At 44.2% G+C, this 26,769-nt stretch overlaps 3 protein-coding genes across 3 annotated transcripts; all 3 read right to left on the bottom strand.

Moving 5' to 3' along the window:
• Positions 1-1,900: 1,900 nt before the first annotated feature.
• LOC123086326 (serine carboxypeptidase 1) lies at positions 1,901-4,834 on the bottom strand. Its single transcript, XM_044508082.1, has 8 exons — positions 4,425-4,834; positions 4,166-4,273; positions 3,797-4,071; positions 3,466-3,714; positions 3,244-3,362; positions 2,581-2,676; positions 2,373-2,478; positions 1,901-2,222 (listed from the first exon to the last, which is right to left on the bottom strand). The coding sequence occupies exons 1-8, from the start codon at positions 4,816-4,818 to the stop codon at positions 2,082-2,084; spliced, it is 1,488 nt and encodes a 495-aa protein (XP_044364017.1). The 5' UTR covers positions 4,819-4,834; the 3' UTR covers positions 1,901-2,081.
• A 6,080-nt stretch (positions 4,835-10,914) lies between these two features.
• On the bottom strand, positions 10,915-12,761 carry LOC123082067 (transcription factor HRS1-like). The gene is made up of 5 exons (XM_044504492.1): positions 12,314-12,761; positions 12,157-12,233; positions 12,000-12,036; positions 11,820-11,916; positions 10,915-11,616 (listed from the first exon to the last, which is right to left on the bottom strand). Exons 1-5 carry the CDS (start codon positions 12,525-12,527, stop codon positions 11,016-11,018), a joined length of 1,026 nt encoding a protein of 341 aa, XP_044360427.1. The 5' UTR covers positions 12,528-12,761; the 3' UTR covers positions 10,915-11,015.
• Positions 12,762-15,715: 2,954 nt separating this feature from the next.
• LOC123086325 (ubiquitin-activating enzyme E1 2-like) lies at positions 15,716-21,468 on the bottom strand. Its single transcript, XM_044508081.1, has 6 exons — positions 20,979-21,468; positions 20,191-20,408; positions 18,246-19,040; positions 17,294-18,162; positions 16,697-17,132; positions 15,716-16,526 (listed from the first exon to the last, which is right to left on the bottom strand). Exons 1-6 carry the CDS (start codon positions 21,193-21,195, stop codon positions 15,930-15,932), a joined length of 3,132 nt encoding a protein of 1,043 aa, XP_044364016.1. The 5' UTR covers positions 21,196-21,468; the 3' UTR covers positions 15,716-15,929.
• Between the last annotated feature and the right edge of the window lie 5,301 nt (positions 21,469-26,769).

Genomic DNA, 26,769 nt, shown 5'->3' with positions numbered 1-26,769 from the left:
CTTGCCATCGTAGTCCTTAATGGTCACCCCAAGCCCCCTGAAGAGCCATGGGCCTCCATGAACAACCCTTTTCTAGTCCCCAAGGCAAAAGAGCTGGAAGATGAACAAGTTCTCACCCGCCTCTCTGAACTTAGGTGTCTGGGCCAGCCCCCATATGAATTTCATGTTCTCAAAAAACGCAGAGGAGCTGAAGGATCTATTGGTGTTGACACGGGCTATCGCCATCCACCTGGCCTCCGCCTCAAACTTCTGGGCATCAGCCTTCCCAATGACCACATCATCCAGCTCCTCCTCCAGCAGCTCCATATTCTTCATCATCTCCTCCAGATCAGTCTCTAACTTCTTCCCCGCCTGCAATGAAGGGCCTCCTTCCGCCGCCATGGCGGCGAGTTTCAGCAAAGCGCACCTGAGTCTCCAGTAATCCCCCTCACCGCCTCCTGTGGGGGCGATGATTCGGCAGCAATCACAAAAACCAGCGTCCCTCGCCGACGATCGCAATCGCCAGAGGCGGCGCTAGCAACCCTAAGCGTGAGGGTACTTGTATAGGCTACCCAGTTTTTTTCTTGAGACACACCTACCCAGCTTTAGGGAAAAACAAATCGATATCTAGGCCCAGCACTCACTGGATGGCTGGAATGGATGCAGCCCATGGCCCAGGAGCTCACTCCTCACACGCCACGCAGAAACGCAGCACTCGACGACTCAGCAGCCGCCGCCGCGGCGCCACCCACCGGCCACGGGGACTGCGGCACACATCAGTCGCCGCCCACGGCCGGACAGCCCACCGGCACACCGCACACAGCAGCAGGGCGAGTCGGAGTCGGCCAGCCTACGACTCCACGCGGCCACAAGTACACCCAGCTACCACCGGCAACACAGGCAACTCCCAAAAATGAGCTCCTTCTTGAATTTGATCCTATCGTACCCTCAATTTCTCCAATTCTCCTGAATGACTACAAGCTTCACATATAACTTCTTTGAATCATTCCCAATTCTCGTCCCCTATTTTTTTTACGGCGTTCTTCTTCCCCTAAATTTCACTTAGGTCATTATCTGTTCATGTCGTTACCAATATGCTAGCATAAACAATTCACTCAATTGTTGTTTACAGATTACAAACTGTAGTATATGTAGCTATGTGCAAGGCCAGTCAAAATTGTAGTGCCTGGCAAATTATCATATGCTCCCACGCGTCCTCTGTACAATGTAAGGGAGTAGTAAATTTTGGCATAACTTCTTTTGATCTGCTCACTTGATCTTGTAACAAATAAGAAGAGAAGGTATACTGATTAATGCGAATGATCTAGTTTGAATATTTTGTGTGTTCTTTAGCTTGGCCCGCCCAGCAATTTGTGTGATGCTCCACTACTGTCCGTGGGGTAACGGGGCTAGGCAATGGCACTGAAGGTGCTATGTTTATCTCCAATTAAAAACATTTCCATTACTGGAGCCCTGTCTAGATATTCCTGTGGTAGTGCTCCTTCGCCTCCATTCTCCCCAACTGTGCTAACCAGGGTGCCGAAGACCTCCCCACTCAGCCCAGCTTCCCCTCTGGAGCTGGCCGGCTCTCCAACCCATTCGCCGATGAAGAAGACCAGGACTTCCTCGACGTTGGTGGTGCCGCTGGAAATGCAAGCCATGTGAACGGAGAGCTGCCTGGCTACTAGAAGATGTCTTTCCGCCTAGCACTGGGTTTCATATGCTTTAATTTGGGTGATAGGCTTTGAATGTTCTAGTTGTCTGCTACTTTTAGCTACTTTAGCCTTTCTAGACGTTCTTGCTGTAGCTTCCGAATCCTCAAACCTTTGTTTGGAATTTGTGGTTTCACATATACCGGAATGGCTTTTTGAGCCTTCCGGATGATCTAAAAATTATAATGTAAAACGAGATTGGAAGGAAGTGAATGGTCAAGCACCATTGATTTCACTGATACAAAGGATATATATGCATGCCTGCGGGAATGCATCCAAAGGATGACATTTACATGTTAAGAGAGAGAGAAGGGATGCGACTTCTTGGGGTCGGACTTCGCTATCGACGTTTTACAATAGATATGTGCTAATTTATCCCTAACAATTAGATCATTGTGGCGGAAGCTTTCCTTCTAGGAAGGATGAGAATAGCGCTAGGGCCCTGCGGGGCTGATAAAAAGGGACCATGTGCCCCGCTCCTTTGACTGTTGCATACACCAGGCCCTTGTACCCAACCACATAGCCAGCAACCTGCCATTTCAGGAAGGAACCAGTAAACAATTTTTAGCTTCATTCGCAGGTGCACGTAGCCATGTAGCTATAGGAATTAGGAAATAATAATGTAATCTGAAGTTCTCTACTGTTCAGCGTTAGTCAGGTGATCAGCCGTGGATTCTTTACCTCATTGTTGACGCGCCATGGGCGCCAAGATGTTTCTGTGGGCAGGTCAAGAATGTCCAGTGCGTATTGGGTCGAGGTCACAGAACATACTGCATCCATATCACCACTGGTACACAAGGGTGCAGTTGATAGGGATTAATAAGACATTAACAATTGATTGCTTCGGTACTTGAGAAACAGAATCCGGGGGCTATATATATAGGAGTACCTGTACAGCCATACCCTTGTGCCACTTGAAATGAGTTTCCTGATCGATGGCAGCACGGTCTCGGGTGAATCTTTCCAGTTATCGAATACAAGTTGACTGCTTGAGTGAGACATTGAAATCGATTAGAAACATATTCTAAGTCTAATACAAGTTGATTGCTTTCCGGTTATCGAATTTTCCTTGATATTCCTTTAGTACGAGGTTGCTTGATACCGAAGACTGAGAAAATTCCCAGCAGTAAAAAAGGTTTATGCATAATCTCAGATTGATGCACCTGCACAAGCAAAAGTATAGTCTGTATAGGCTGAAGAATCTTATGGAGATATGCCATTATGCCCTCTTTATTGTTCACTTTTTAATACCTACCGTGATCTGTGGTTCACAGAGTCTTAATCTTTGATGGCTAGCTTATATAGATTATAGGTACCTTTTTGGCAGTAAAGCAAATCAGAAGTGAGTGATGGGAGGCTTACAAGTACTTCTCTAGTGATGAAGTTCTTAGGGTCAGTCATATAAATAATTTGTGATTTGTACTTAAATGTATAGATTACCTTTTCAGATAGCCCTAAGAAAACAAAAGAATGGAATTATTCCTGGGAAATAATTGTGCCCAAAATTGGCTGCAAAATTTTGAAACCTACTTGGGTATTCCAATCTTTATACCTGCAATCCGTCCATGGGTAGTTCAACCCTGTGGTGTTTGCGTGTAGGGCTCTTTGGACCTCAGGACGATTTAGATAAGATGAAACATAGTGATTTGTGCAGGGATCACCGAACACCACCTTACATTACATTGGTCAGCCACAAATTCAGTATCCCAAGAGGCATATATGTAACAAACGAAATTTGACAAGTATGTGGATTAATGTGTTTAATTGTGTATACCGGGTCACTTGATCTGAGAGGACTGGAGGCATCACGGCATATTGGTGCATAGATGTTGTAGTCATCAACATTACCCTTCTCCTTTATGGCCAAGTTCATGGCATTATCACAATCTTTAGTATATGTCCCGTTGAAGCCACAGTTGGCCTGTACAGTTCTGTAGGTTTTTCCAGAAATCATAGCATGCATCCAGAAGTAGTCAAATGTCGCTCTTAGAGTCAAATTGTATTGCAAGTCTGCGTTGCCGATCTGACCAAATTTGAGAGTGGCATCATTGATTAGAATCTTACTGGCATTAGAAGCTTCAAAACAGTTATTGTTAAGCACTTACAGCAACACCTTTAAGCTTGACATTAGTCGCACCTCTGGCTCTGTTGTTAGAAATAATCAAATTAGCTAGCTCTGGTACATAGTGGCCAGCATAACTCTCGCCGGTTATGAAGAAATCACGGTCTCGGTACATGGGAAATCTCTCCAGCCAATTGACAAGGAAGGTGTACGCATCATCTGTGCTTCTTTTGTCACCAGTGTTGTGATAGTCTGATGTCGTGTTGGAGTATGAGTACCCAACACCGGCTGGGATCTCAACAAACAGCATATTTGCTACTGCATTTGTGGATGAAGGCTGATAAATTCATCTGGGTATAAATGTGACCTCTTTGTTAACAATTAACTGTGGGCAGGGCTGGAGTGAATTTACCTGTGTTCCAAGCATGTTTTTTCTTGTACAGTGTCTTGTTATCACTATGGACAGAGAAGGGTCCAAGTTCTAGCATGGCTCCAGCTCCAAAGGATGAACAACCAGGGCCTGCAAACCTCATTAGCAATAGTTCTCAAAGAAGGTTTGTAACATCATTCATTCTCAAGTGCACATCTGCATCGTTGCTGGTCTCACTCACATAGTTTTATGGTTAAATTATACTGCAAGTTTATGGATAAGCAGAGCACATATAACATACCTCCATTCATCCATAGGACTAGTGGTTTGTTGGAAGGATCTTGAGGAGCCTCAGCAAAATAGTAGAACAAAGCCCTTCCAGCATTTGCATCCACAGTGACATACCCTGCATATTGTGTGAATTCCGCTTCCTCCATCTGGCCTGGCATTGCTATAATCTTATCCCTCTTTCGCTGATAATCTTGTGAGCCACCATGGACTGAAGAACTAGAAGGGCTCTTGCTCGCAGATGCATGCTGTTTTGCTGGAACATATTTCCTGGATATTTCTAATTGATCAAACTCAATAGGGTGTTTGGGCTTGTTGCCAGTAGCTGTGTTTGCCACACAGAGGCAGAACAAGGACCAAAATACTACTAGTAGGCCTCTTTTCATCTTGATAGGAAGCGTGTGCATGTGTGTTTGGGGTCCTGTGCTGTGTTGCCATTGGCCAATCTTCATTTATAGCGGGACATTCTGTTTGCAGTACAGTTGTGGGAGTCCTCCAAGGAAACCATAATCTTGTTGATTCTTTGACCTTTCCCCCCTCCAAGTTGGCCCTCAAAGGCGCTTAATATTCTGTCTTTATCATGGCATCTATGTTTGTGTTGTCATTTGTCAATGGTGTTCTTGTTCAATTAAACTGATGGTTCCTTTTCGTCGACTGTGATATAACAAAATCAGCATGATTCCTGGAGGACATATTCCCAGCTCAGGCCAGATTGGGGGTGTTTCATCTATCACAATATGTATTAAGTGCATTGTCCACATCATGGTGGCAATGTCACCCTCTTTTTTTTATCAACAATAGCACGAGTATGTCTGACCTTCACTGAAGGAGATCTCTCATACACCATCATAAGCTTCTTGTACACTCAACTGTATCCTCAAGATTCCCGGGAAACCTTTACCTTTAGTTTACTTTTCTGATGTGTTGTGTATTCCGGCCCAACTAAAATTGAGTTTAAAAAGAAGGCTGTTTCATTGCATAATTGCCCCATAAAGCTGGAATACATAAATTTCTCATGTCATCCAATTCTGGCTTAGTGCAACTGGTCATCATCATACATACATTGTATTGCATATCATATTTATGTGTGACAAGGCTTCCCGGTCACTTTTCTTGGTGCGGATTACGGGTCCGCTGGCTTGGATCCCGTTTGCTCTGCGTTTGATTTGCCAACGATGATGATGGCGAACAACGTTGGGTTGCGGCATGGCTTGGTAGTCAGCTTTCTTGCTTGTCCGTCGGTTCCCTACTTCTATGTGCTCTGTTTCGCCTTGTTACCATTAACTCAGAACTTCCCTGTCATGAGGTCGACCAAGTGGTGACGATGACACATGAAGGGTGGTCCAGTTTCAGCGGATCTGGTCAGCGCAGGCCTTGCACATTTCTCCTGTGAGGCTCATCCTCAAAATCAGAGTTGTCTTCTCGCTGGCGTGTTGGTTGGCTGCTGTGGCTTTTTCGTGCTGATTTGTGGAGCTTTTGTGGTTAGCTATTCTTTTGTGGTCACCTATGGTGAAGTCGGAGTTGCCGAACAGTGCGCGTTGAGTTTGTGCAAGTGTGGCCATGTCTGTCGGTGGTGTCCTGGGTAGACGGTTGTAATCTGCTTTGTGCTTGGTTTTTATTTAATTAACTGGGCAACTCTCTTCGACATAATTAGTAGATTGACAGAATCTGGAGAGTAAGAGTGACTCGAGCACTGTAGACATGGACTGGCACCTTATGAATTATGTTACCATGTACTAGAATGTTGATTCCTTCTCATGCATGTTTCTTAAGAACTGCTGTTTGCAGTTTGATATGACTTATGGATACACCATGGAATTGTTTGCGCATATTCCATTTTGTTCTTTAGGTATGACTTTCAAGCAAGTTACCCTTTCGGTCTGGAACTTTTCTGTGATAAAGTAGATGCTAAACTTAAGCAGTGAGTATAGCACAATACTTTCACCAACGGTTACTGATAACATTGGCTGTTCACAACAGCCCTGTCTGGCCTGAGATATTTCTTTTGGGGAAATACACTCTTTTAGGTAATATAAGAAAAAGTCTGCTTGGTCATGGTTACTTTCTCTTTCCAAATATTTTTTCAGTTTTGTCCGTTTGTCGTCTTTGAATTGGGGCATCATACTACCATTTTGTTAGTGTGCTTCATCTCTTTTTCCCTTCCTTTTGTTTTGTTTTTCTAGTAGGTCGTTATGCACTCAGGGATGCCACTTTGGGGCTAGAGTTGAAAGACGAGTTCTTGGGCAGGAAGCATAAACTTTGGCAGAGAATCCCACCTTTTACTAGTGTACATATATGAAGAATTTCCCCAAAGACAACTCATACTGACAAAGAAGTTAGTGAGAGCAAGGAAGATGTGCATGCCACAAGGACTACAAAGGGAGCAAAGAATATTTCTTTCTGCTGGTGCTCTGGTTCCTTGCAAAATCAATTTTTTTTAGCATTTTGAATAAAGAACAACTCTTATGCTCAAGTCAAGTTTTACTTGGTACAGAAAGCGTTCACGATCATGAACGGTGGTCATGCAAAAAGGATTATCCAATTCTCAGTGGGGCATTTCAGCATCCGTGTATGTTTGTTTGACTTCTGCGGGATGATGCAAATTGTGCAGGAACATTCCTAGCTTGTTGCGCAAAATAAGGCGCCTTCTAGTGTTGGATGGGCTGGGCGAATAATTGGGATGGCGATGTGCAGAGAACGTCAGATAATTGTCTTGTCGTCAATTGAAAGGCACAACAGCTAAGGAGGTCCTTCGAACACAACGAAGTATGTAAATCTAGTCAGCAAATGTTCAGCATGGTGGTTTAGGGAGATAATTGCACGTTCTACAAAGAGAGCTTACTTTTCAACTTGTTTTTATGAGATAACCTTGCATTTCATCCAACTGAATATTCTGCAATTACCGAAAAAGGCTTTCGCCTCGCTTTATAAATAAAGCAACCACGAAGCACAAAGTATCAAGGTAACAACAGAACACACCACACATCAACACAACGCCACCGCAGACAAGGTCCAACACTCACACACACAAACACAAATAGACCCAAGTTCCTCTGTGGGCACAGCACAACAAGCCCAACATAGATGCACGACGAAACACCCCTAGACGGTGGTGGCGGAGGCGTGAAGACGACGATCTAATCTGGTTCCGGTGGTGGCGGGGGAAGCGGTGGCGCCAACCGGAGAGCCATCGCAATTACAAATGGTGAATTGTTGTATGTTCCTGTTATTCCTCTGTTTAGACCTCCTTTAGTTTGGAGGAATCTTGTAGGATTTTTAGAGGATAGGATTTTTATAGGAAAAATTCCTATGAAGCCCTTTGATTTGTAGGAATGGATTCCTATTCCTATATAGGATAGGAATCAATCCTTCACATTTTAAAGAAAAAAACATTAGCCTAGACTCAATGGGAAAAATCCTATCCTATGAATCAAGTGACATCTCTTTCCCTATAGGAAGTGAGATGCATGCCACCTTACTTCCTATAATTTTCCTATTCCTATGATATTCCTATGAAGTACCACTCTTTTGAGAGCAGTGATTCGGTGCGCAGGCTCATCTGCACCTGCGATAAAGAAAAAAAAACTCAAAACAAATATTCAAAATATTTTTTGCATGGTAGATAATTTGGTGCGTGAGGTGTGTCCTAAATTTCACATCATTTGGACATCTGAGTAGCTTTCGACAAAAAAGACAAATTTTGGGTCTGTAAAAAAGTTTACTTGTTCATGTATTGTTAACGCACTCTTTTGCGTTAATGTGGAACTTAAAAAGATCTCAGCATCCTAATCAGACGCACATTTTGTACAAAAGTAGCAAAATTTGGAATAAGCAGATTTGCTTTAGTTTAAATATATTGGTAGGAATAGGCGACTACAGTCTGCAAAGTCATGTTTGGACCTTTCTAAAACTGCAACATGTTTGAGTCTACAATTTCATGTGTTTCGGGACCAAGCTGAGGGGGCTTTGCTGTTGGGTATGAAGATTAACTAATCCAAGAGCGAGGTTGTAACCCTGGCGGTGCAACACACTGATGTCGTTTGGGTCATGATTTTGCTCAATTGTTGGCTCATCAACTCCCCTATCACATACCCGGCCTCCCAGCCTCCGACAAATATCTCATCAGCTTTGACTGGGACCCAACTGTATGTAAGTTATCAAGTGTGGCAAAGGCAAGATTATGTCTTCTGAGCGAGACTTACACTTGCCAATGCTTATGTATAAGCTAATCCCTCTTTCTCCATGGGGCTATTTCTGTTGGGAGATGAGACCCATCGTCAGCTTGCCAAAGTTCTTGTGCACTTATTTTGGGAAGCGAGACGCCTCCAAACAGAAGTATCTCATGGTCAAATGGCAGACTTATGTAAACCTAAATGCAAGGGCGGCTTGAGGATTACAAATTCGAGGAAGATGAACCTATCATTGCTTAAGAAACGAATATGGAAGACTTTGAAAAACGAAGATAGTCTATGGGCTCAGATCCTCAAGGCGAAGTACTTCCCCAACTCAATTGTCTGTGCAGCGAAAAAGAGTGGTTCTCAATTATGGAAAGGAATCCACAAATGACCTATACATTTTCCTTGTGAGTGCTAAGTTTGAAGTGGGTAACGGCGCCAACACCAAATTTTGGTTATCCAAGTGGGCGCTTAACCTTCGCTTGTTTTCCAAATACCAAGATCTCTTTTCTCGTTGGCTCAGATCCCGACATCATGGTTCAAAATGTGTTTCTAAATGGCAACCCCAACATTACTTTCAAATGAAATCTTGCCTCCATAGTGAGATCATCGTGGGAGACGCTTCTTTGGGATTTGGGGCCCTGTCAATTGTCTAACAACAGGGATGTCATTACTTGGAATCTTGAAGCTTTGGTAACTTCTCAGTCAAATCAACTTATGTGAAACTATTTCCCAGGTCTCGGATCTGCTTTGCTAAAGCATTGTGGGCTACTACTGTTCCTCTCAATATTTGGGTCTTCCTCTAGCAGGATGCCAGAGATCGTCTCCCCACCGTTATCAACCTTCAAAAGCGCCACACCCTTGGGAACGACATGTGTGCCCTGCGTGAAGATCTTGAAGACGGCAACCACATCTTCCATTGTGCTCCAGCTAGATTCTTACGGAGTTGCGTTTGAGAGTGCTTCAGTTAATGACATTCTATTGTTACTAGCTAGTAGTCACGGGCAACATCGTAGCCTAGCCTACCGTGCTTTTGTGGCTTTAATCCGAGCCTTGTGGACTTGCCGTAACAAAACTGTGATGAGAGGAAAAATTCCAAGCCAACCTGTTGACTATATCTTCAAATAGTCTCTGTTTGTTTAGCAGTGCAGCCCGTTGGGCAAAAAGAAGGATACTGCGTAAGCTAGGACAGTCTTGTCCAAGATCAAGGGCTTCCACGTGATCAGTAGAAACAACGCCGCCTGACTTGTGCTCCTCTAGATTTCTATTTGATGCTTACTTGTTTTGAGCTGTCATGTTTACCTTTGGTTGTTCTGTAATATGAACTTTATTTATATGACGTTGGCGTTATTTGTTTTATTAGTTTAAAGTCAGGTACATATTGTGCCTTTTATCTAAAAAGATGTTCGAGTGGACGAAAAAAAAATTTGCGGAACTAAGTGCAAAGGAACCTACAGAAAAGTTCCTAAAAATCCAATATTGTGAATACAATGACCTCCGATAGGAAAAATTCCAAGGATTCGAGCACTTCAAAACCCTTTGAAATCCCTTTTGAGTTAGAGGATCCCTTAGTTTAGAAGAGTAGGGTCATCATCAAGATGAAATACCAATGACAATATAATGGCAGATATACATGGACTCTCTCTCTCTCTCTCTCTCTCTCTCTCTCTCTCTCTCTCTCTCTCTCTCTCTCTCTCTCTCTCTCTCTCTCTCTCTCTCTCTCTCTCTCTCTCTCTCTCTCTCTCGTTCCTGCTTGTGTCGCCTCCTCCAGGGCGACCGGGGGCGCAAAACCTTACCCCATCTACCGCCAACCCCTCCGCCCTCCCCTCTCCCCTTGTCATCCCCACACAGGTGGCCATCAAGAAAGCCGTGCGCTGCCGGTGAAGGGGGTGGCAGGGATCTAGTGTCCCGCGACCGTGGCTGTCTAGAGGCGCAGTGCACGACGTCTGCTCCTCTCGGTGGCACTCTGGTTGAATCGTGAGGATGGCAGACTCGATGAGGTCAGGGCAAGCAACCCTGATCAAGACCACCATTATCATCAAGTTTGAAGGTGGTGTGTCTTTATTGCCTAGAGGGTGAAAGAAGGATCGATGTTTTATCTTATAAGGCATTGTTGAATAATATACTCCCTCCGATCCAAATTCATTGATGCAACCTCTATACAAGGCTGAGTCAATTAATTAGAATTAGAGGGAGTAACAAAAATGACTGTGTGCATCACTCGATGCAGAGGCGGGGGGTTCAACCTTCTTTTCAAAGAAAAAAAGGAATATATAATGACTGAGGCCGAGGGCGTTCCCCTGTTTTTGGAAAAAAGGACACATATAATAAATACTAAATAAGTTTTATATGTTATACATAGGTTTCTTGCTCTACATATGTATATATGGATATGGATAAGTATTAAGTACTACACTGCAACAGATCGATCATATGGTGAGATCAAGAGTGCTTGCCCTGATTGCATATTGCACTTTCCCTATCTTATCCACATTGACATCTAGACCTAGTGCATGATCACTAGCACTACTCCCCTTTCGATCAAGAGTAATAGGACTAGGAGAGAGTAGGGATAGAGACAGTCTAGTAGCAGTGCTCTTCAATTCTTCATTGACATCAACCTGATCGTCATCATCTTCTTCTGCTTGTTTCCCCCATCTCGTGCAGCCTCTCTTGCTCTTCATCTCTAGCCGCTGTCCACCACCGATATCGAGCGAGAGATCCAGGTTTATATCACGACCATGGATCTGATCATCGTTGTCCTCCGTCGTAGCAGCTTGCAGCGGCCGTCTTTCATAGTGGTAGCGATTCATGGCGTGATAATCATTTCTCGATGAAGAGGATTCTTGGACTATCAAAGCTGGGTTATAGCCAGATACATGTTGAGCACGTGCTCTAAGGAGAGCCTCGTCATGATGAGCTGCTGCTGATGATGAATAGTATGGTTTTGATCCAAGTAAACGGTGGCCATGGAGCCAGTATGGTTCATGCCAGCTCCCCCTCGATGGAGGACATGGTCTAGTGCCAAACCTAGTTCGCCATCCAAGGAGATTAATTAGTCAGTACTCAGAACTAACAAATTAGGATTATTGAATAACTTTGCTAGTCGTTTTATCTCATAATGCAGAGGACGAGGAAAATAAATTTATCCCCAATTATCCAAAATATATAGTCGATCGCTTAACAAAAAACTTGAATGTGTAGAGGGCAATTTAGTAGATCCAATGAACTACCTAGAGAGCATTGTACCGGCACCACTGACACGATGATGGAAGGGGAGATGAGCATAGTTATAGACTTGTCCTCCCTGTTGCAAGTGACCTATGATGACTGCACATAAGAGTCGACCAGATCAGGGCAAAATATACTGAATCCAAAGGAGGGCTGTGAAATTCATGAGTTCGTGGACATACCCTGGCCGGAATCGTCAATCTTCTTGCTTCTGTACATCTGAAGGCCCATCGTCAATTAATTGCAGAATTAGCATTGCGCATGCAAAGGGGAATCAGTGAAATATGAACGCACAGCAAAAGACGACGATGCAAAAATAAGAAGTAAAGTGATGCGTACCTGGAGATGGCTCTTGACATGGCCTATGCTAAGCCCTCTAACGTTCATCAACTGAAGGACCAGCTTAGGAGTTGCAACTGCACAAAGATGAACATCAAGTTAACATGTCGATGGATGCATATATAGCTAGGATTGTGGAAAATGAGAGTAGGCTTACGATCTTGGCCGCCGAGCCTTTCCACGGCGCGGACGAAGCAGTGGTGGAGCTCTGGCGTCCAGCGGAGGCGGGGATTCTTGGAACGAACATAGGGGCGCACTGACGACGACGAGTCGCCGGCCCTGGTCATGTCCTGGCCGCCTTCCTCCTCCACCGTGCTGTCATCGTTGCTTGCGGCTGAGCTCCCTTCATTGCCCATGTTGCTTGTCCCCATCGTTTAGCCGATGGTGATCTCGCTAGCTACTTGATGATCGAGGCGCTTGAGACCTGATTTGAGGCTGTTGTTGTTGTGTTGCATCGATCTCATCTCATTATCATTTAATCAACTCTGGTGGAAGATATAGATCAGGCCAAATTAAAGGAGGTCGCCATTGAATTCTATCTATCTGCATGTGAAGCTAGCTGGCGCGTGGGAGACAACAGAAGTGAGCTCATGCATACTCCTACATTATATGTGGACTTTGGAAGGAAGCATACTAATGCATGGGAGATCCAAATTAAAAGTGAGGTGGTGAAAGATTGAGTTAAGTCTAACCTTTACACTTTACAGTACATGTACTAGTCCTGTATACCTAAGGAGAGAAGGACAGTTAAGTGCTGGAAGCAAGCTCGTTTTTTTACTGTTGAAATTAATTAAAGTTAGTCCAAAGTCGCCCGTTCTGACTAGCTATCACTTTGGTGTGTGTGGCTTTCACTTTCTCTAGTTGGTTTGGAAAAGAGAGATCTAAGGCCAGCACTGAACACTAACTAAAAAGTCCAGCTAGGTCCTTGCACACGCAATGAATCTTAAGTACACGCGTGCATGAGATTGCATGAGTTTTCACGTAATACACTAGTGTGCAATCGGTGGGTCCTAGAAGAAGCGCGGTACATCACAAGCGCACGTTTCATTGTGTTTGTGCAAAAGCAGATCAGTGCCGACCTTTTAAAAAAATAGTCCTTGAATACTCAACATCCATATTGGCATCCCTCACTGCCTGGTGGGCCCACTACTAAACTTTTGTTCTTTTGTACAGTAGACATCACAGGGTAGACATCATTATAGGTCAATCGTTTGCTTAGTAGTAACAGTAATCATGATTTCTTCTTGTAAGACACATTAACTAAATTTCTGGTTGAATGTTATATGTTAGCACTTTAACTTTTTGGTACATTGTGCAATTAAAGGTTACCTGAGTTTCAAGAAAAAGTTGTGCTTCTTTTTTTTAAGAAGAATTTATTCTTCTCTTTTGACTCCTATTCTTCTGTCCTGGCTAAAAGAATTAACATCTGCCATGAAATACTACTATTTGGTCGTGCAAATAAATGTTTCTTGACTGTGGTGAGTTTTTGGTTCTCTCTCTTTGCATAGCTATAGATACTTCTGTATGCAATTTGAACAGAGTCACCTTGCGGCACTCTTTCCACAAATAAATAAAGAAACGGTAAGAAAGAAAAACTCTTAAAAGTTTGTGTTATTTTTCTTTGCTATTGATTCAGTGCATTCTTCAATCTCCGGCGGACGGCATACAATCAGAAGAAGAAGAAGACTAATATATCCTTTTAATGTATTATTTTTACTGGTCGTTCTATGTCCAGTTGTGTATTCATTGTACTGGCGTTTGTTTTCCTTGATGTTAATCAAATCTAAGATGCTTTTTGGGTGTTTTATTAAACAAAAGATCAGATTGATCTTTTTTTAACATGAGACAGGTCCAATGCTTTATTTACTAGACGATGGTGCTAGTTGAAAGCTCATATAAGGACCTGAAGAAGAAAAATACAACTAAGTACATGACTTTTGCAAATACCCCAACCAAGAAATAAGATTGCAATTGGGCCCAAAAGCAGATCTACAAAGATGGAATTACATCATCGCCGAGGATGAACCACTTGGGAAGGTGTAACCTCCATAGCATCCATCCAACAGCAGATTTGTCGGAAGAAGACATCAAGGACTCTTTATCAGACTTGAACTGCCTTGCTTTGGTAACTAGACCGGAGGATGAAGAAGGTCATGATACGTCTCAAACGTATCTATAATTTTTAATTGTTTCATGCTATTATAATATTACATTTGTATACTTTTTATAGCATTTTATATTATTATTTTTGACTAACCTATTAATCTAGTACCTAGTGCTAATTGTTGCTTTCTGCATGTTTTTAGCTTTGTAGAAAATTAATATTTAATATGATTTTTTCCGGGACACGAAGGTTTGAAAAAGCACCGGAGGATGAGGAGACCCATAAGGCCTCCACACGGGCATGGGGCCTGACCAGGGCCTAGGCCACGCCATCAAGCCGTGTGGGCCCCATGAGCATCGCCTTTCGTCCATTCTTCCATCTATAAATTTCATATTTCGCGAAATCCTTCGCAAGATTTTTCTTCGTTTTTTCTGCCGCCACAAGTTTCTGTTCCGAGGAGATCCATTCTGGAGGTTTGTTCCGGCACTTTGCCGGAGGGGGAATCCGCCACAGAAGGTGATGGTGTCCTGGACTAAGGGGTACTCCCCACGTCGTCACCCAACCATGTCGTCCTCGCGCTCGCGGCCATGCGCGATGGGCGCCACTGGTACTCGTGCTCGTGGCCATGCAAAGCTGGCACCGCTGCTCCTCGTGCTCGCGCCCTTGCACCTCAGGTGGTGCTCCCGTCACGAGGATTGATCAGCACTGGAGCACCGGCTACCGGAGCAGCAGCTGTGGTGATTCTCCCGTGTGCCCGTGGTGGTGCCCTTGTCACCGGTGCAGCGATGTGCTATATAAACAGTTTTTAACCCCTTTTCACGACAGAGTTTTAAACCATCGCCTTGGTTGTGTGTGGGTCTTTTCTACATGATCCAGAAACCGTCGGCGATAAAGAGTAGGAATGCATACGTTCTGCAAAACTAAGCGTATGCTATGCCTGCATCTATCCAAAACCCGAGTCATCACACAACTGTTTGTTTGTGATATATCAAATGTCCTAAATGCTCCATCCTTGCTACTTGTGTGGGTTGACATTATCATCACACGCGTTATTCTGTGATGCAACGCTTACTATGTGCATCTCATCACAAACAATTCACGATTGTAAAGCGTATACTATAAAGAGACTATCACACACATTTACTTATCATGCACCATATGCAATTGGATGTAAGAGTGCATACATTTGTCCCTATAAAACTGTATGTGAAGTTTCACACGTTGCTCTATCCATAAACGTTTGTGATATATAAAATGTCCCAAACAAATTATCCGTAGTACCCGTGTCGGATAAAGGTCTACCGTACGCATTCTTCTGTCGATGCGGAATTCTAGCGGCAACAACTTAGGTTAAACATCAGCTTGGGAGGTCATCTACAGCGTTCTTCCAACAAGCAAACTTGTGTAATTGCGGATGCACTTCTTCGCGAGCTAAACGCGAAAACAGACAGGCCATTCAAGTTCAACGGTGCCATGCATCAATTATCACGGTGAGGTATCAAGCTCGACACCACATTTTCCAAAGGATCTGAACTGAGCTCTAACAAGTCGGTGCATACGAAAATCAGTAATATTGCTTTAAACCCCAGCTCAGTTTACAGTATAACTATATAAAGTAACTCACTGGAAAGATGGGACACGAGATGATGTCAATTCAGAGGGAATCCTTTCAACGGAAGTAGACAGATACGAGTGGGATGTCAACGTCATTGTCATCATCATCCTCGCAGGCCACCACAACATCCAGATGGCGCCGATACGATGGCACCTCCATCTTGGCCACCTCCCTGGCAACGTCGACCACCTTCCTGTCCAACCGCTCCTTGTGCCTGGGGAACATGGAGTTGTACAGGAGCGACGTGCCGCACGATATGCTGTATGCGTTCAACCCCTTCTCCTTGAGCCACTCCAGGAGCTCCCGTAACGTGATGTTGCCTGTTACGGTCCACCGGTCCCAGACCGTCCAGGACAAGTCCTTGTGCTTGATGGTCTTGGGTGGGACCGGCTCGGCAATGGAGAAGAGGGGGATTGCCAGGTTTGCAAACGTGTTGCGGTAGTCTTCAACCTTGTGCCTGCCGGCAAGGACTTTGTAAAGCTCTAGACAGACAAGGCCAGTGGCCATTGCGGTTGCTGTGGCAATGGCAGGGATAATCCTGCCGGCTATGAATTTAGCCTTCAGTTTGTCCACTTCAGGAATGCTGTAATTCCTCGCCCTCATGTTGGCAAAACCAGCTATCACGTCCATATGGAAATTGGTGTCATCATCCTGCACATACAGAAAAGCATATCAGTAATTCTCAAACTTGTATGCAAAATTGCAAATCTGGATTACATTTCTGTTCATTCTAGAGGGTAGATATTTAGCGTAAGTTCCATCGTATACAAGTGCAGGCAAACACTACTTCCGAGGAAGAATTAGAGACGAATAACACTGACCTTCTCAAACTGTATTGGGTTCATGTGGAACCCCGGTGGCAGTGTTTTGGAAATTTGTTCTAGCTTCGTGATAAGCTCCTCAATGACACCAGCATCATCAACAGATGCAGACGATATACTAGTTGCCTTCTCATCTGTAACTATCTTAACCCCCTGTTTTGGTTGGAATTCAGGAACAATCACCTTGTCAACAGCTTCAGCAGCCACTTTGTTTGGAGTTTTGGCCCAGTCAGGTATGGGTATTCCAAATGTCTCTGCCCTTAGTATCGAAGCAGCTAAAATAAAGCTAAGCTGACTTGGATCCGTCGACGAGAATTCAAGAGGTCGTGGAAACCGCTTTGGTGCAGACCAGAATGGAGCACCAGAGCTAGTCATCGAGTCTTCTGGGAAAGTATACGTCAGCTGCTTCACACGGTTGGAGAAATAATCCTCAAACCTAAGTTACACCATCAATAAAAAATAGTGTAGTGAGTAACATGAAACCTATGAAGCATAGTCAAAAGCAAATACTTTTGTCTGCAATAGTTTTGTACAGTTCAACCATATTAAAACGAAGCAGGTATACAAAGAGTATGGACAAACAGGGTTAAAACTTACTTAAGACGGGCCCAGGTAATACAATCTTGGAATGTCTCACACTTGTCTCCATGAAGGCATTCAATAACACGTTCAAGCTGATCCCTAGCTTGTGCATCACCAGCAGTTCGTGCTGCAGCTACATATGCGCTAGGATTTGACAGGAAACCATTTACTTCAGTGGGAGTCTTCTCAAGTAAACCCTCAAATTCAGACCTAGCCCAGGTCAGGCAGTGATCAATATTATGAGGAAATGAATGTACAGTGCACATAGGTGCCTGCTTTTCAGGTGGATCTCTGGACGCCCCATAGTTCTCTGTCAAGTAAGGTATGACCATTTGTGTATTGCATTTAGCACCAAGAGTTCCAGATTCTAGAAGTGGCTTCTGGAAATATACACATCGGGAGTCTATGTACATTCTTGCAGTCACATTGTCAAGGGCATTGACAACAGCATCAAGGTTTTCCCAAAAGGCATCATTAAAGACATTTTCGGTCTCAGGGCTTGCCCTGTTCTGAAGGGCCTCGACATGAAGCTTAGGGTTAATTGCCATGGCAGCCGTAGCAGCAACAGTCGACTTGGGCTGCCCAATGTTCCAGTCACGGAAAAGGAACTGGCGACTGAGATTGCTCTTTTCAATAACATCATCATCTGTCACAGTCAGCTTTCCATTCTGGCTGCAAGAAATGCCCATCAGTGCCAGGTTCTTCAGAAATTCACACCCGAGCGCCCCAGAGCCGACCATAAAGATTTTTGCCTGCTCCAGTTTGTTTTGAAGCTTAGATCCAAACACACTGATCTGTGCATCATATCTTGTGTTCTCTGGCTTCAAATCACCAGGCTCCAAAGGCTCAACAGGGAGAGACTCGACAGAATCGAAATAGAAGAACTGTGAAATCAAGACGACTAACATTACATATCTCTGAAACAAATTGGAATGGATATTGAATAAAAGAGACGGCAAATTCTAACCTGATAAAGCGGATGAAATTTCCCCGAGCATGCTTTCACAACCTCCTGACCTACAATACCACCAAACATTGCAGCCATAGGATTCAGAACAGCCCTGGAACCACTTGCGAAATGTTGCAGGAGCTTTTTGTCAATTTCTTCGAGTTTCCCATCACCCAGAGATTCATTAATGCTAATAGCTAAATCTACCAGCCTTTGCACGTCATCAGTAGAACCAGCGACAGGGAATCGTCTCAATTCATTCCGGAACTTATCCAAAGCTTGGAAAGCCAAATGCAAGAGAGGGGGGCGGTCAAACTTAGAGAAATCACTCATAAGAAATTCTCCTGGTTCTTTCATGGCCTCTTTCAAGGGTTTAAATTTAAGAACCTTTGGTGGCTTGACCTGTGTGACAATCCCACCTCTGACGTATGTGCCAAATGAGGAAGTGTCTTCTTCCAGAAAGAAAGAGTAAGGCCTGGCGTTCTTAACCTTTCTTGGCTTTCCATCATTCAGCTCAGTCATTCCATGAACTTCAGAGAATACAACTAAGTCACCATCCTGGAACTCCAGTCGCTCATCATCGACACAAGAGACTAGCGCTGGGTTGTCATTACTGATCGATGCCACAATTCCTGTATGTGGTTCCTCTCCATCGACATCCAAAACAGTAAACTCAGGACCAAAATCACAAAAGACACTGCCAAAAAGACCACGGACTTCAGACTTAATGAAAGCAATGGGTGGCTGATGGTTGTGGCAGTAATCATCAAACTCAACTGCCTTTTCTAAGGTGATATCAGTAAAGACTACAGCCTGTAAGATCATACGGAAATGATTATTCCGAGAAGAAATAATAAATAGAATTGTAATAAACAAGAATACATAATTTGTATAATACTCCTCAAAAGCTAAAACCATGTAAACTCGTATGCAAAGCAAAAACCACACTGTCAAAAGCAAGAAAATGGGAACAAAACTCATTGCGGGCCATGCTAGCATCAAATATATGTCCACAAAATCAAAGCAAACAGATAACATGTATACAGAAATGCTAAAAAAATATAGTTGTGTACTTGTTCATCTTTTGGGGTTTTTTTCTCTCTCTTGCTTTTTGGTCTACATATTTTTCTGTTGGGTTTCATATCTAGCTACACTACCAAAACTTGCTGGGACAAAAGGCTGCTGCTGTTTACATTTCTGCTGGGGTTCCATATGCTGCTGCTGCTGCTCGTCTTCTCACCAGTTTGCGCGGTTTTGATTGATATATGGCTGTGGTGAAGATATTACTAAGAAAAGTTGATTGCATTTCTATGTCACATGCAACATTGTATAGGTTGTAATCATGGTGGGTTTCAGGACAAGGGCGTACAGCCTTTGCTGTCTGGGTTGCTATGGCAGAAAATGCAGCTAGGGCAGCACCTTAGGGTTGGAGTCTGATCTCCCTTTTGATATGTGGACTGCATTATAACAGTAGTACCTCTTTTTATAGAGGTCGTATAGGTTAGGAAAAGGTTGAACAAAGTCATGTGGAGAAAGCAAAAGACTAACCAACTAGGAAACAGATCAACTCTAATCAAAAGAATCTGGAGACATAACAGTATAACAAAGCTGCCTAGGAGCCTAATCCACCTGCCCTAGTGGCGCCTTGAAACGACGCACATAGGGAGGCTCTACATGGAATTATACGATACACGTTGGCAAATACAAAACACAGACGAAGCGTGCCATTTCAGACCAAAACCACACAACTAAAGTAGCAAGGAAGAAGACACAGAAACCCAAGGGTATATGAATGTGAATTACTTTTAAGCTATTCCAAGTTCCAACTCACATGGACACTCTGTTGTTACAACTCACATGGACAGAAAGTACATGCAGAATACCGACATAAACTTAAATGGAAAGCGCACAGGAGTAGGAAAAAACAGCAAGGAGATCACACATCAATTTTCTGCTCACATACCTGGAACTTAGAAAGGTGCTCCTTGGTCAAATCACCAGTTAGAGTGGAGATGACAACTGCATTGTTGAGATCTTGTAGCTTCAGAACACAAGCTTGAGCACGGTTTTGCCCAACATCCTTCTCTGAGAGGAAAAAGTTGCTTGACAAGTCCCATAGCTCCACATTACCATCATCATGCAAAGTTACAGACTTGACACCCGCAAGCACAAGGTTCTTTGCTGCAACACATGGATATTATAAGTAAATTATTTGTAAGACAAACAATTTTAACATCTAATGACTTAGATACTGGAAAGCCAATTCAAATTTCAGAACGAGAACTTAAACAGTAACAAGACTAGTGCAGAAACACAGCGAGACAAAAAAAAAATCGGTTGATGGTTTGCAGACAATACAGAAACACAGCGAGACAAAAAAAATCTGTTGATGGTTTGCAGACAATCATAAGGCAGAATAAGATGAGCACATCTAGGACTAGGAGTGTTCTAGGACTCAAATAATAAAATCAGTCCCTCCAGATGAGGCATATCACTTGGTTTGATGGGTCAAACTACGAACGCAACCAGTAGAGGCAGAGCTGAGATAAGAACGCTGTACAGGACATCCTGGCGCATCCCATATCAGCTCACAATAGCAACCGAGGATTAACACTATTAGTACTCTACTTAAAAACATAATAATATATCCAATCGAGATAGAAGTGACAACTCATAGTGCTGCCCACGGTATAAGTTGAGAATTGAAATTGTGGAAAGAAATTAAAGAAGGGGGGACTGAGCAGTTGTTACCGATTTCGGCGCCGAGGCCCTGGAGCCCGGAGACGAGGACGTTGGAGGCGAAGAGACGCTTCATGGTCTCGCGGCCGTACACGGCGAGCTGGCGGCTGTGGAGGTCCTCGTCGATCTCCGTGGGCCTGGCCATGGCGTCGTCGGCGGCAGCGGGGCGGGTTTTCTTCTGCAAGTTATCGACCTCGCTGGCGACGACCTCCCGCTTCCGAGGAAGCATATAGTGCGCGACGCCGCCGATGAGCCCAGCCGCCGCCGCGAAAAGCAGGCAGTAGTAGTAGGCGGCCGGCGGGAGCTGCCGCGACAGATCCAGCGTGCGAGGAGGGGCCTGCAACTGGCCGCGGGCGGCTCGTCGTGAGGCGGGGAGAGCGAGGGGGAGGAGGATCGGAGAGAGGGGGGATTGGGCGGAAGCACGGAGCTCACCAAGGATTCGTGGAGTGCGAGGAGAGCCTCTAGGGTTATACGAGGAAGATGAGAGAATTAGGAGGTCGACTCAACTATACAAACGTTGGCGATGTTCGCCTATCTGGGGGTGGGGGTGGCTTGACAGGTGGGGCACGGGGCATGTGGGCCCGCTTGGCAGTGCAACTGGAAGTGTACGTGTGCTGGACTGCTGCTTTCCTTCTAGGCAGAGAGAGAATCTGGTTCTTGCTTTATTTATTTATTTTAGGAAATCGTTTGTTACAAACTTCCATGTCATCCGAATTGATCTCAACGTTCCTACAATCAATAGTTCGTGCAAGATTTATACCGAATCTCAAAGCCAAGGTCTCTTATGTGAGAGAGTCATAACAAATCTCAACTTTTTCATTTGTTGCAGTTATGAACTTTCCATTTGTGGTCTCGGCTGATAGCCCTCCCCCCCCCCCCCCCCCCCACCTCCCCTTCCCTTTGAGCAAATAACAAATCCAGCATCAACATATAACTTCATGTAGCCAGACTGCGGTTTTATCCATGCAGAGGATCGAGCTTTAGCCTTTGGCACGCAAGCAATGCTAGAAGTTCGCCACGCACCGCAAGGCTAATCTGTGAAGAACTTTGGATGTCTTCTCCATGATAAACTTTTATGTGATCAAACCATAGATACCGTGCCGTGGTAGCCACTTATTCTCTCAATTTTGGCATGCCTAGGATTTGAACTTCATTGTCCGCCATGCGCAACAAATGCTCCAGTATGGCTTCGCCAGCTAAGTCAATTGAACATGCTCTTTTGATAACATCATACAAACCTAGATGTCGTCAAACATTCACCAACCATGAACATTCAAAAAGAAAATGTCTAATATTGTCTAGACCAAGATTACAATCAGAACAGTGCGCTTTAACCTTTATGTGTTACATGCCGAAATAGCTCGACAAGGTATATTACTGTGTAATGCCCTCTAAATAAATATTATGATTTTTGTTGGGCATAAATCCCAAACTGAATTCTCGTTCATTAGGAGCTAGTGATCTTGTTGGGGCTTGAATCTTATGTCCAAATTGGCTATACCATTCCAAATCCCAGGCTGAGTGAACCGGGAAAAATACCGATCTTTGTAGGAAAAATACCGATCTTTGTAGGAGTCCAAGCAGTAAAATCCATCATTTCATGTAAAGGGAGAGGAATGGCTAGTACCCTTTGACCATTAACTTGACAAAAAGTTTGATTTACCAATTGTGTGTCCCAATCTCCTGTCGAGGGATCAATAAAATCACATACATGAGAGAGAATATTATTTCCTTTAGTTGTTAACGCTTTTTCGAAGGTGATTGGGGACACGAGTCCTACCAAATTTAACCATCTCACTAACGCTGATCCTCCATATATGACCATGCATCAGCGTGTCTACCCTTGCCACAATGCTCTGTGAGATGTCTGATGCTTTCTTCTTATTTAATGTAGCACTCATAAGGTCCCTTTCCGAGAAACATTTAGCCTTTAGAGTAGTTTCACATAATGAGTCTGGATTGTCAATGAGGCGCCCACTACTGAAATCAGGATTTTTACCGTCAACTGGCTCTTTGCCGCCAGCTAGCTGATGGCAAAGAAGGTATTTGCCATAAGGTTAAATGAAACTGACGGCAAAGATATTGTTTGCCGTCAGCCGGCTCTTTGCCGTCCGCTAGCTGACGGCATAGATGCACGGCAAAGAGGAAGGGTGGCCCACTAGCGACAGCCACCTAACGACCACTTTCTTTCTCGTCCGCTGGCAGACGGCAAAGTTCTTTGATGTCTGCCAGCAGACGGCAAAGAACCGTGCCCTAACTAAAAATCAAACATGCCCGCGCCCGACCCCTCTCTTTGTCCCCTCTCTCCGCCCCCGCGCCAACCCCGTTGCCCCGCACCCGCGCCGCCGCCGCCCCGCGCCACCCACATCGCCGCTCCGCCCCGGCGACCCCCTCTCCGACCCCGCGCCAACCCCGTCGTCGCACCGCCGCCGCCCCGGCGACCCCCTCCTCCGCCCCGCGCCACCCCGACCTCGACCTCGACCGCTCCTCGCCCTCAATTAAGTTTGTCATGGCAGAAGTACTTATCTCTTATTTTGTTGTTGATTGAAGCCATGGCAGAAGTTGTGTGCTGCTAATGTAAAGGAATCACTGGGAAACAGAACAAGAAACAGATAGGTTAAGGCTTGAGAGAAAATTAAGAGATAAGTACTTGGAGATTATAGTATTGTCGTGTGTTGTTTTAATAAGGGTCCAATTTGACACAGTAAAAAAATAGTTATATATGATTTTTATTTCATGAGCACCTTGATTGGTCTAGGACATCGAGGTCTCAAGTCAATACGATCCATCATTACCATGTGAGAGCTTTGCCTTCAGCAGCTAACCATGTGATAGCAACTTAGCAAGTGTGCTCATAGAAAAATGCACCCAATGTCTCCACTTGCAGTTAATTAACCTGTGCCCATCTTCAGACCAAGATTAAGATATTTCTAGCACTTGTAGCAAGAAATAGTTATTTATTGATGCAAATATCGTTGTTTCAGTGTCCAATGGTTTTTGGGTTCCAGGAAATTATTTACGTTCCAGGAAATCAGTTAAAGCATCTCTATTAGCAAAATTTCCACTAACTAACTGCCCAAAGTAGAGTGCCGGCACTAGTGCTTGTTATTCTATCTTCAAACTTGTTTCTCAGTTTTGTAACACATATCTGAGCAATATCAGCCCCTTGCATATTATAGTTAAATTAAAACCAAATGTTACTCCAAGTAACTGCAACTTGTTAATTTGGTTTACATTTTCAGTTTTGTTTCATGTATAAAGAAATCCCTAGTTTTGAAGGGTTCAAGTTATTGCCACATATGTCCACAAGTGCATTGCTTTTTGAATGTGAAATGATAACTTCGTGTAGTTGATTATCTTCTGCTCAAAACTTCTGCTGCTATAATGTTGTATGATAACGTTGTAAGGGTAGTAATTGGTCTCTTCTGCTGCTTATCAGAGATGGGGGGAGGCCGCCACCGCAGGCTGCGCTCTGCCACACTGGAGTATGAGTTGGATGTTGGGGAACGTAGTAATTTCAAAAAAAATCCTACGCACACGCGGGGTCATGGTGATGCATAGCAACGAGAGGGGAGAGTGTTGTCTACATACCCTTGTAGACCGTTCGCGGAAGCGTTATATCAACGCGGTTGATGTAGTCGTACGTCTTCATGATCCGACCGATCCAAGTACCGAAAGCACGGCACCTCCGGGTTCTGCACACGTTCGGCTCGGTGACGTCCTCGCCTTGTCGATCCAACAAGAGGGGCGAAGTAGTAGATGAGTTCCGGCAGCGCGACGCGCGTGGTGACAGTGTTGGTGAATAACAATCTTCGTAGGGCTTCGCCTAAGCACTACGAAAACTATGATGGAGGATAAACTAAAGGGGACGGGGTTGCCGGCACACGGCTTGGTATTTCTTGATGTGTCTTTGGTGCTAGCCCTGCCCCTGTATTTATATGTTGAGCCCTGGGGTCGAAACTTGGAGCAAAAGCCTCCTCAAAGTCGGTTTTGCCCGAAAGGCAAGAGTCCCACTCGGACTCCAGGACCAAACGCCACAATCCTTGGCGTCTGGCCCAGACGCCATGGGCCTCGGCGTTTGGCCCAGGGCCAGACGCCAGGGTCTCCGGCGTTTGGCCCCCTGGCCTCCGCAAAACTCCCTTTGCACCGACTTATAGCCCCATGGGCCTGACCCCTTGGCCAAACCATATCATCCAATATATGAATCTTTAACTCCGGACCATTCCGGAGCTCCTCGTCATGTCCGTGATCTCATCCGGGACTCCGAACAACATTCGGTCACCAACATACATAACTCATATAATACTATATCGTCAACGAACGTTAAGCGTGCGGACCCTACGGGTTCGAGAACTATGTAGACATGACCGAGACACCTCTCTGGTCAATAACCAATAGCGGGATCCTGGATGCCCATATTGTCTCCTACATATTCTACGAAGATCTTTATCGGTCAGACCGCTTAAAAACATACGTTGTTCCCTTTGTCATCGGTATGTTACTTACCCGAGATTCGATCGTTGGTATCTCCATATCTAGTTCAATCTCGTTACCGCCAAGTCTCTTTACTCGTTCTGTAATACATCATCCCGCAACTAACTCATTAGTTGCAATGCTTGCAAGGCTTATAGTGATGTGCATTACCGAGTGGGCCCAGAGATACCTCTCCGACAATCGGAGTGACAAATCCTAATCTCGAAATACGCCAACCCAACAAGTATCTTCAGAGACACCTGTAGAGCACCTTTATAATCACCTAGTTATGTTGTGACGTTTGGTGGCACACAAAGTGTTCCTCCGGTAAACGGGATTTACATAATCTCATAGTCATAGGAACATGTATAAGTCATGAAGAAAGCAATAGCAACAAACTAAACGATCAAGTGCTAAGCTAACGGAATGGGTCAAGTCAATCACATCATTCTCCTAATGATGTGATCCCGTTAATCAAATGACAACTCATGTCTATGGTTAGGAAACTTAACCATCTTTGATCAACGAGCTGGTCAAGTAGAGGCATACTAGTGACACTCTGTTTGTCTATGTATTCACACATGTATTATGTTTCCGGTTAATACAATTCTAGCATGAATAATAAACATTTATCATGAAATAAGGAAATAAATAATAACTTTATTATTGCCTCTAGGGCATATTTCCTTCAGTCTCCCACTTGCACTAGAGTCAATAATCTAGTTCACATCTCCATGTGATTTAACACTAATAGTTCACATCACCATGTTATTAACACCCATAGTTCACATCGTCATGTGACCAACACCCAAAGGGTTTACTAGATTCAACAATCTAGTTCACATCGCTATGTGATTAACACCCAAAGAGTACTAAGGTGTGATCATGTTTTGCTTGTGAGAGAAGTTTAGTCTACGGGTCTACCACATTCAGATCCGTATGTATTTTGCAAATTTCTATGTCAACAATGCTCTGCACGGAGCTACTCTAGCTAATTGCTCCCACTTTGAATATGTATCTAAATCGAGATTTAGAGTCATCTAGATCGGTGTCAAAGCTTGAATCGACGTAACTCTTTACGATGAACCTTTTGTCACCTCCATAATCGAGAAACATATCCTTATTCCACTAAGGATAATTTTGACCGCTGTCCAGTGATCTACTCCTAGATCACTATTGTACTCCCTTGCCAAAAACAGTGTAGGGTATACAATAGATCTGGTGGCATACTTTATAGAATCTATGGCTGAGGCATAGGGAATGACTTCCATTCTCTTTCTATCTTTTGCCGTGGTCGGGTTTTGAGCCTTACTCAATTTCACACCTTGTA

Source organism: Triticum aestivum, chromosome 4A, assembly GCF_018294505.1.
Source record: "Triticum aestivum cultivar Chinese Spring chromosome 4A, IWGSC CS RefSeq v2.1, whole genome shotgun sequence".
Lineage (NCBI taxonomy): Eukaryota > Viridiplantae > Streptophyta > Magnoliopsida > Poales > Poaceae > Triticum > Triticum aestivum.
This window is presented reverse-complemented; position numbering and strand designations above follow the sequence as displayed.

Excerpts from the sequence above, each read along its gene's own strand:
- LOC123086326 (XM_044508082.1), bottom strand. The coding sequence starts at position 4,818 with ATGCACACGCTTCCTATCAAGATGAAAAGAGGCCTACTAGTAGTATTT. Across the intron at positions 4,072-4,165 it reads AAAACATGCTTGGAACACAG|TAGCAAATATGCTGTTTGTT; the intron begins GTAAATTCACTC and ends CCACAAATGCAG. Across the intron at positions 3,363-3,465 it reads CTCTCAGATCAAGTGACCCG|GTGGTGTTCGGTGATCCCTG; the intron begins GTATACACAATT and ends ATGTAATGTAAG.
- LOC123082067 (XM_044504492.1), bottom strand. The coding sequence starts at position 12,527 with ATGGGGACAAGCAACATGGGCAATGAAGGGAGCTCAGCCGCAAGCAAC. Across the intron at positions 11,917-11,999 it reads GATTGACGATTCCGGCCAGG|TCATCATAGGTCACTTGCAA; the intron begins GTATGTCCACGA and ends TCTTATGTGCAG. Across the intron at positions 11,617-11,819 it reads GCCGGTACAATGCTCTCTAG|GTTTGGCACTAGACCATGTC; the intron begins GTAGTTCATTGG and ends ATGGCGAACTAG.
- LOC123086325 (XM_044508081.1), bottom strand. The coding sequence starts at position 21,195 with ATGCTTCCTCGGAAGCGGGAGGTCGTCGCCAGCGAGGTCGATAACTTG. Across the intron at positions 20,409-20,978 it reads GGGCCTCGGCGCCGAAATCG|CAAAGAACCTTGTGCTTGCG; the intron begins GTAACAACTGCT and ends CATGTGTTGCAG. Across the intron at positions 19,041-20,190 it reads AGCACCTTTCTAAGTTCCAG|GCTGTAGTCTTTACTGATAT; the intron begins GTATGTGAGCAG and ends ATGATCTTACAG.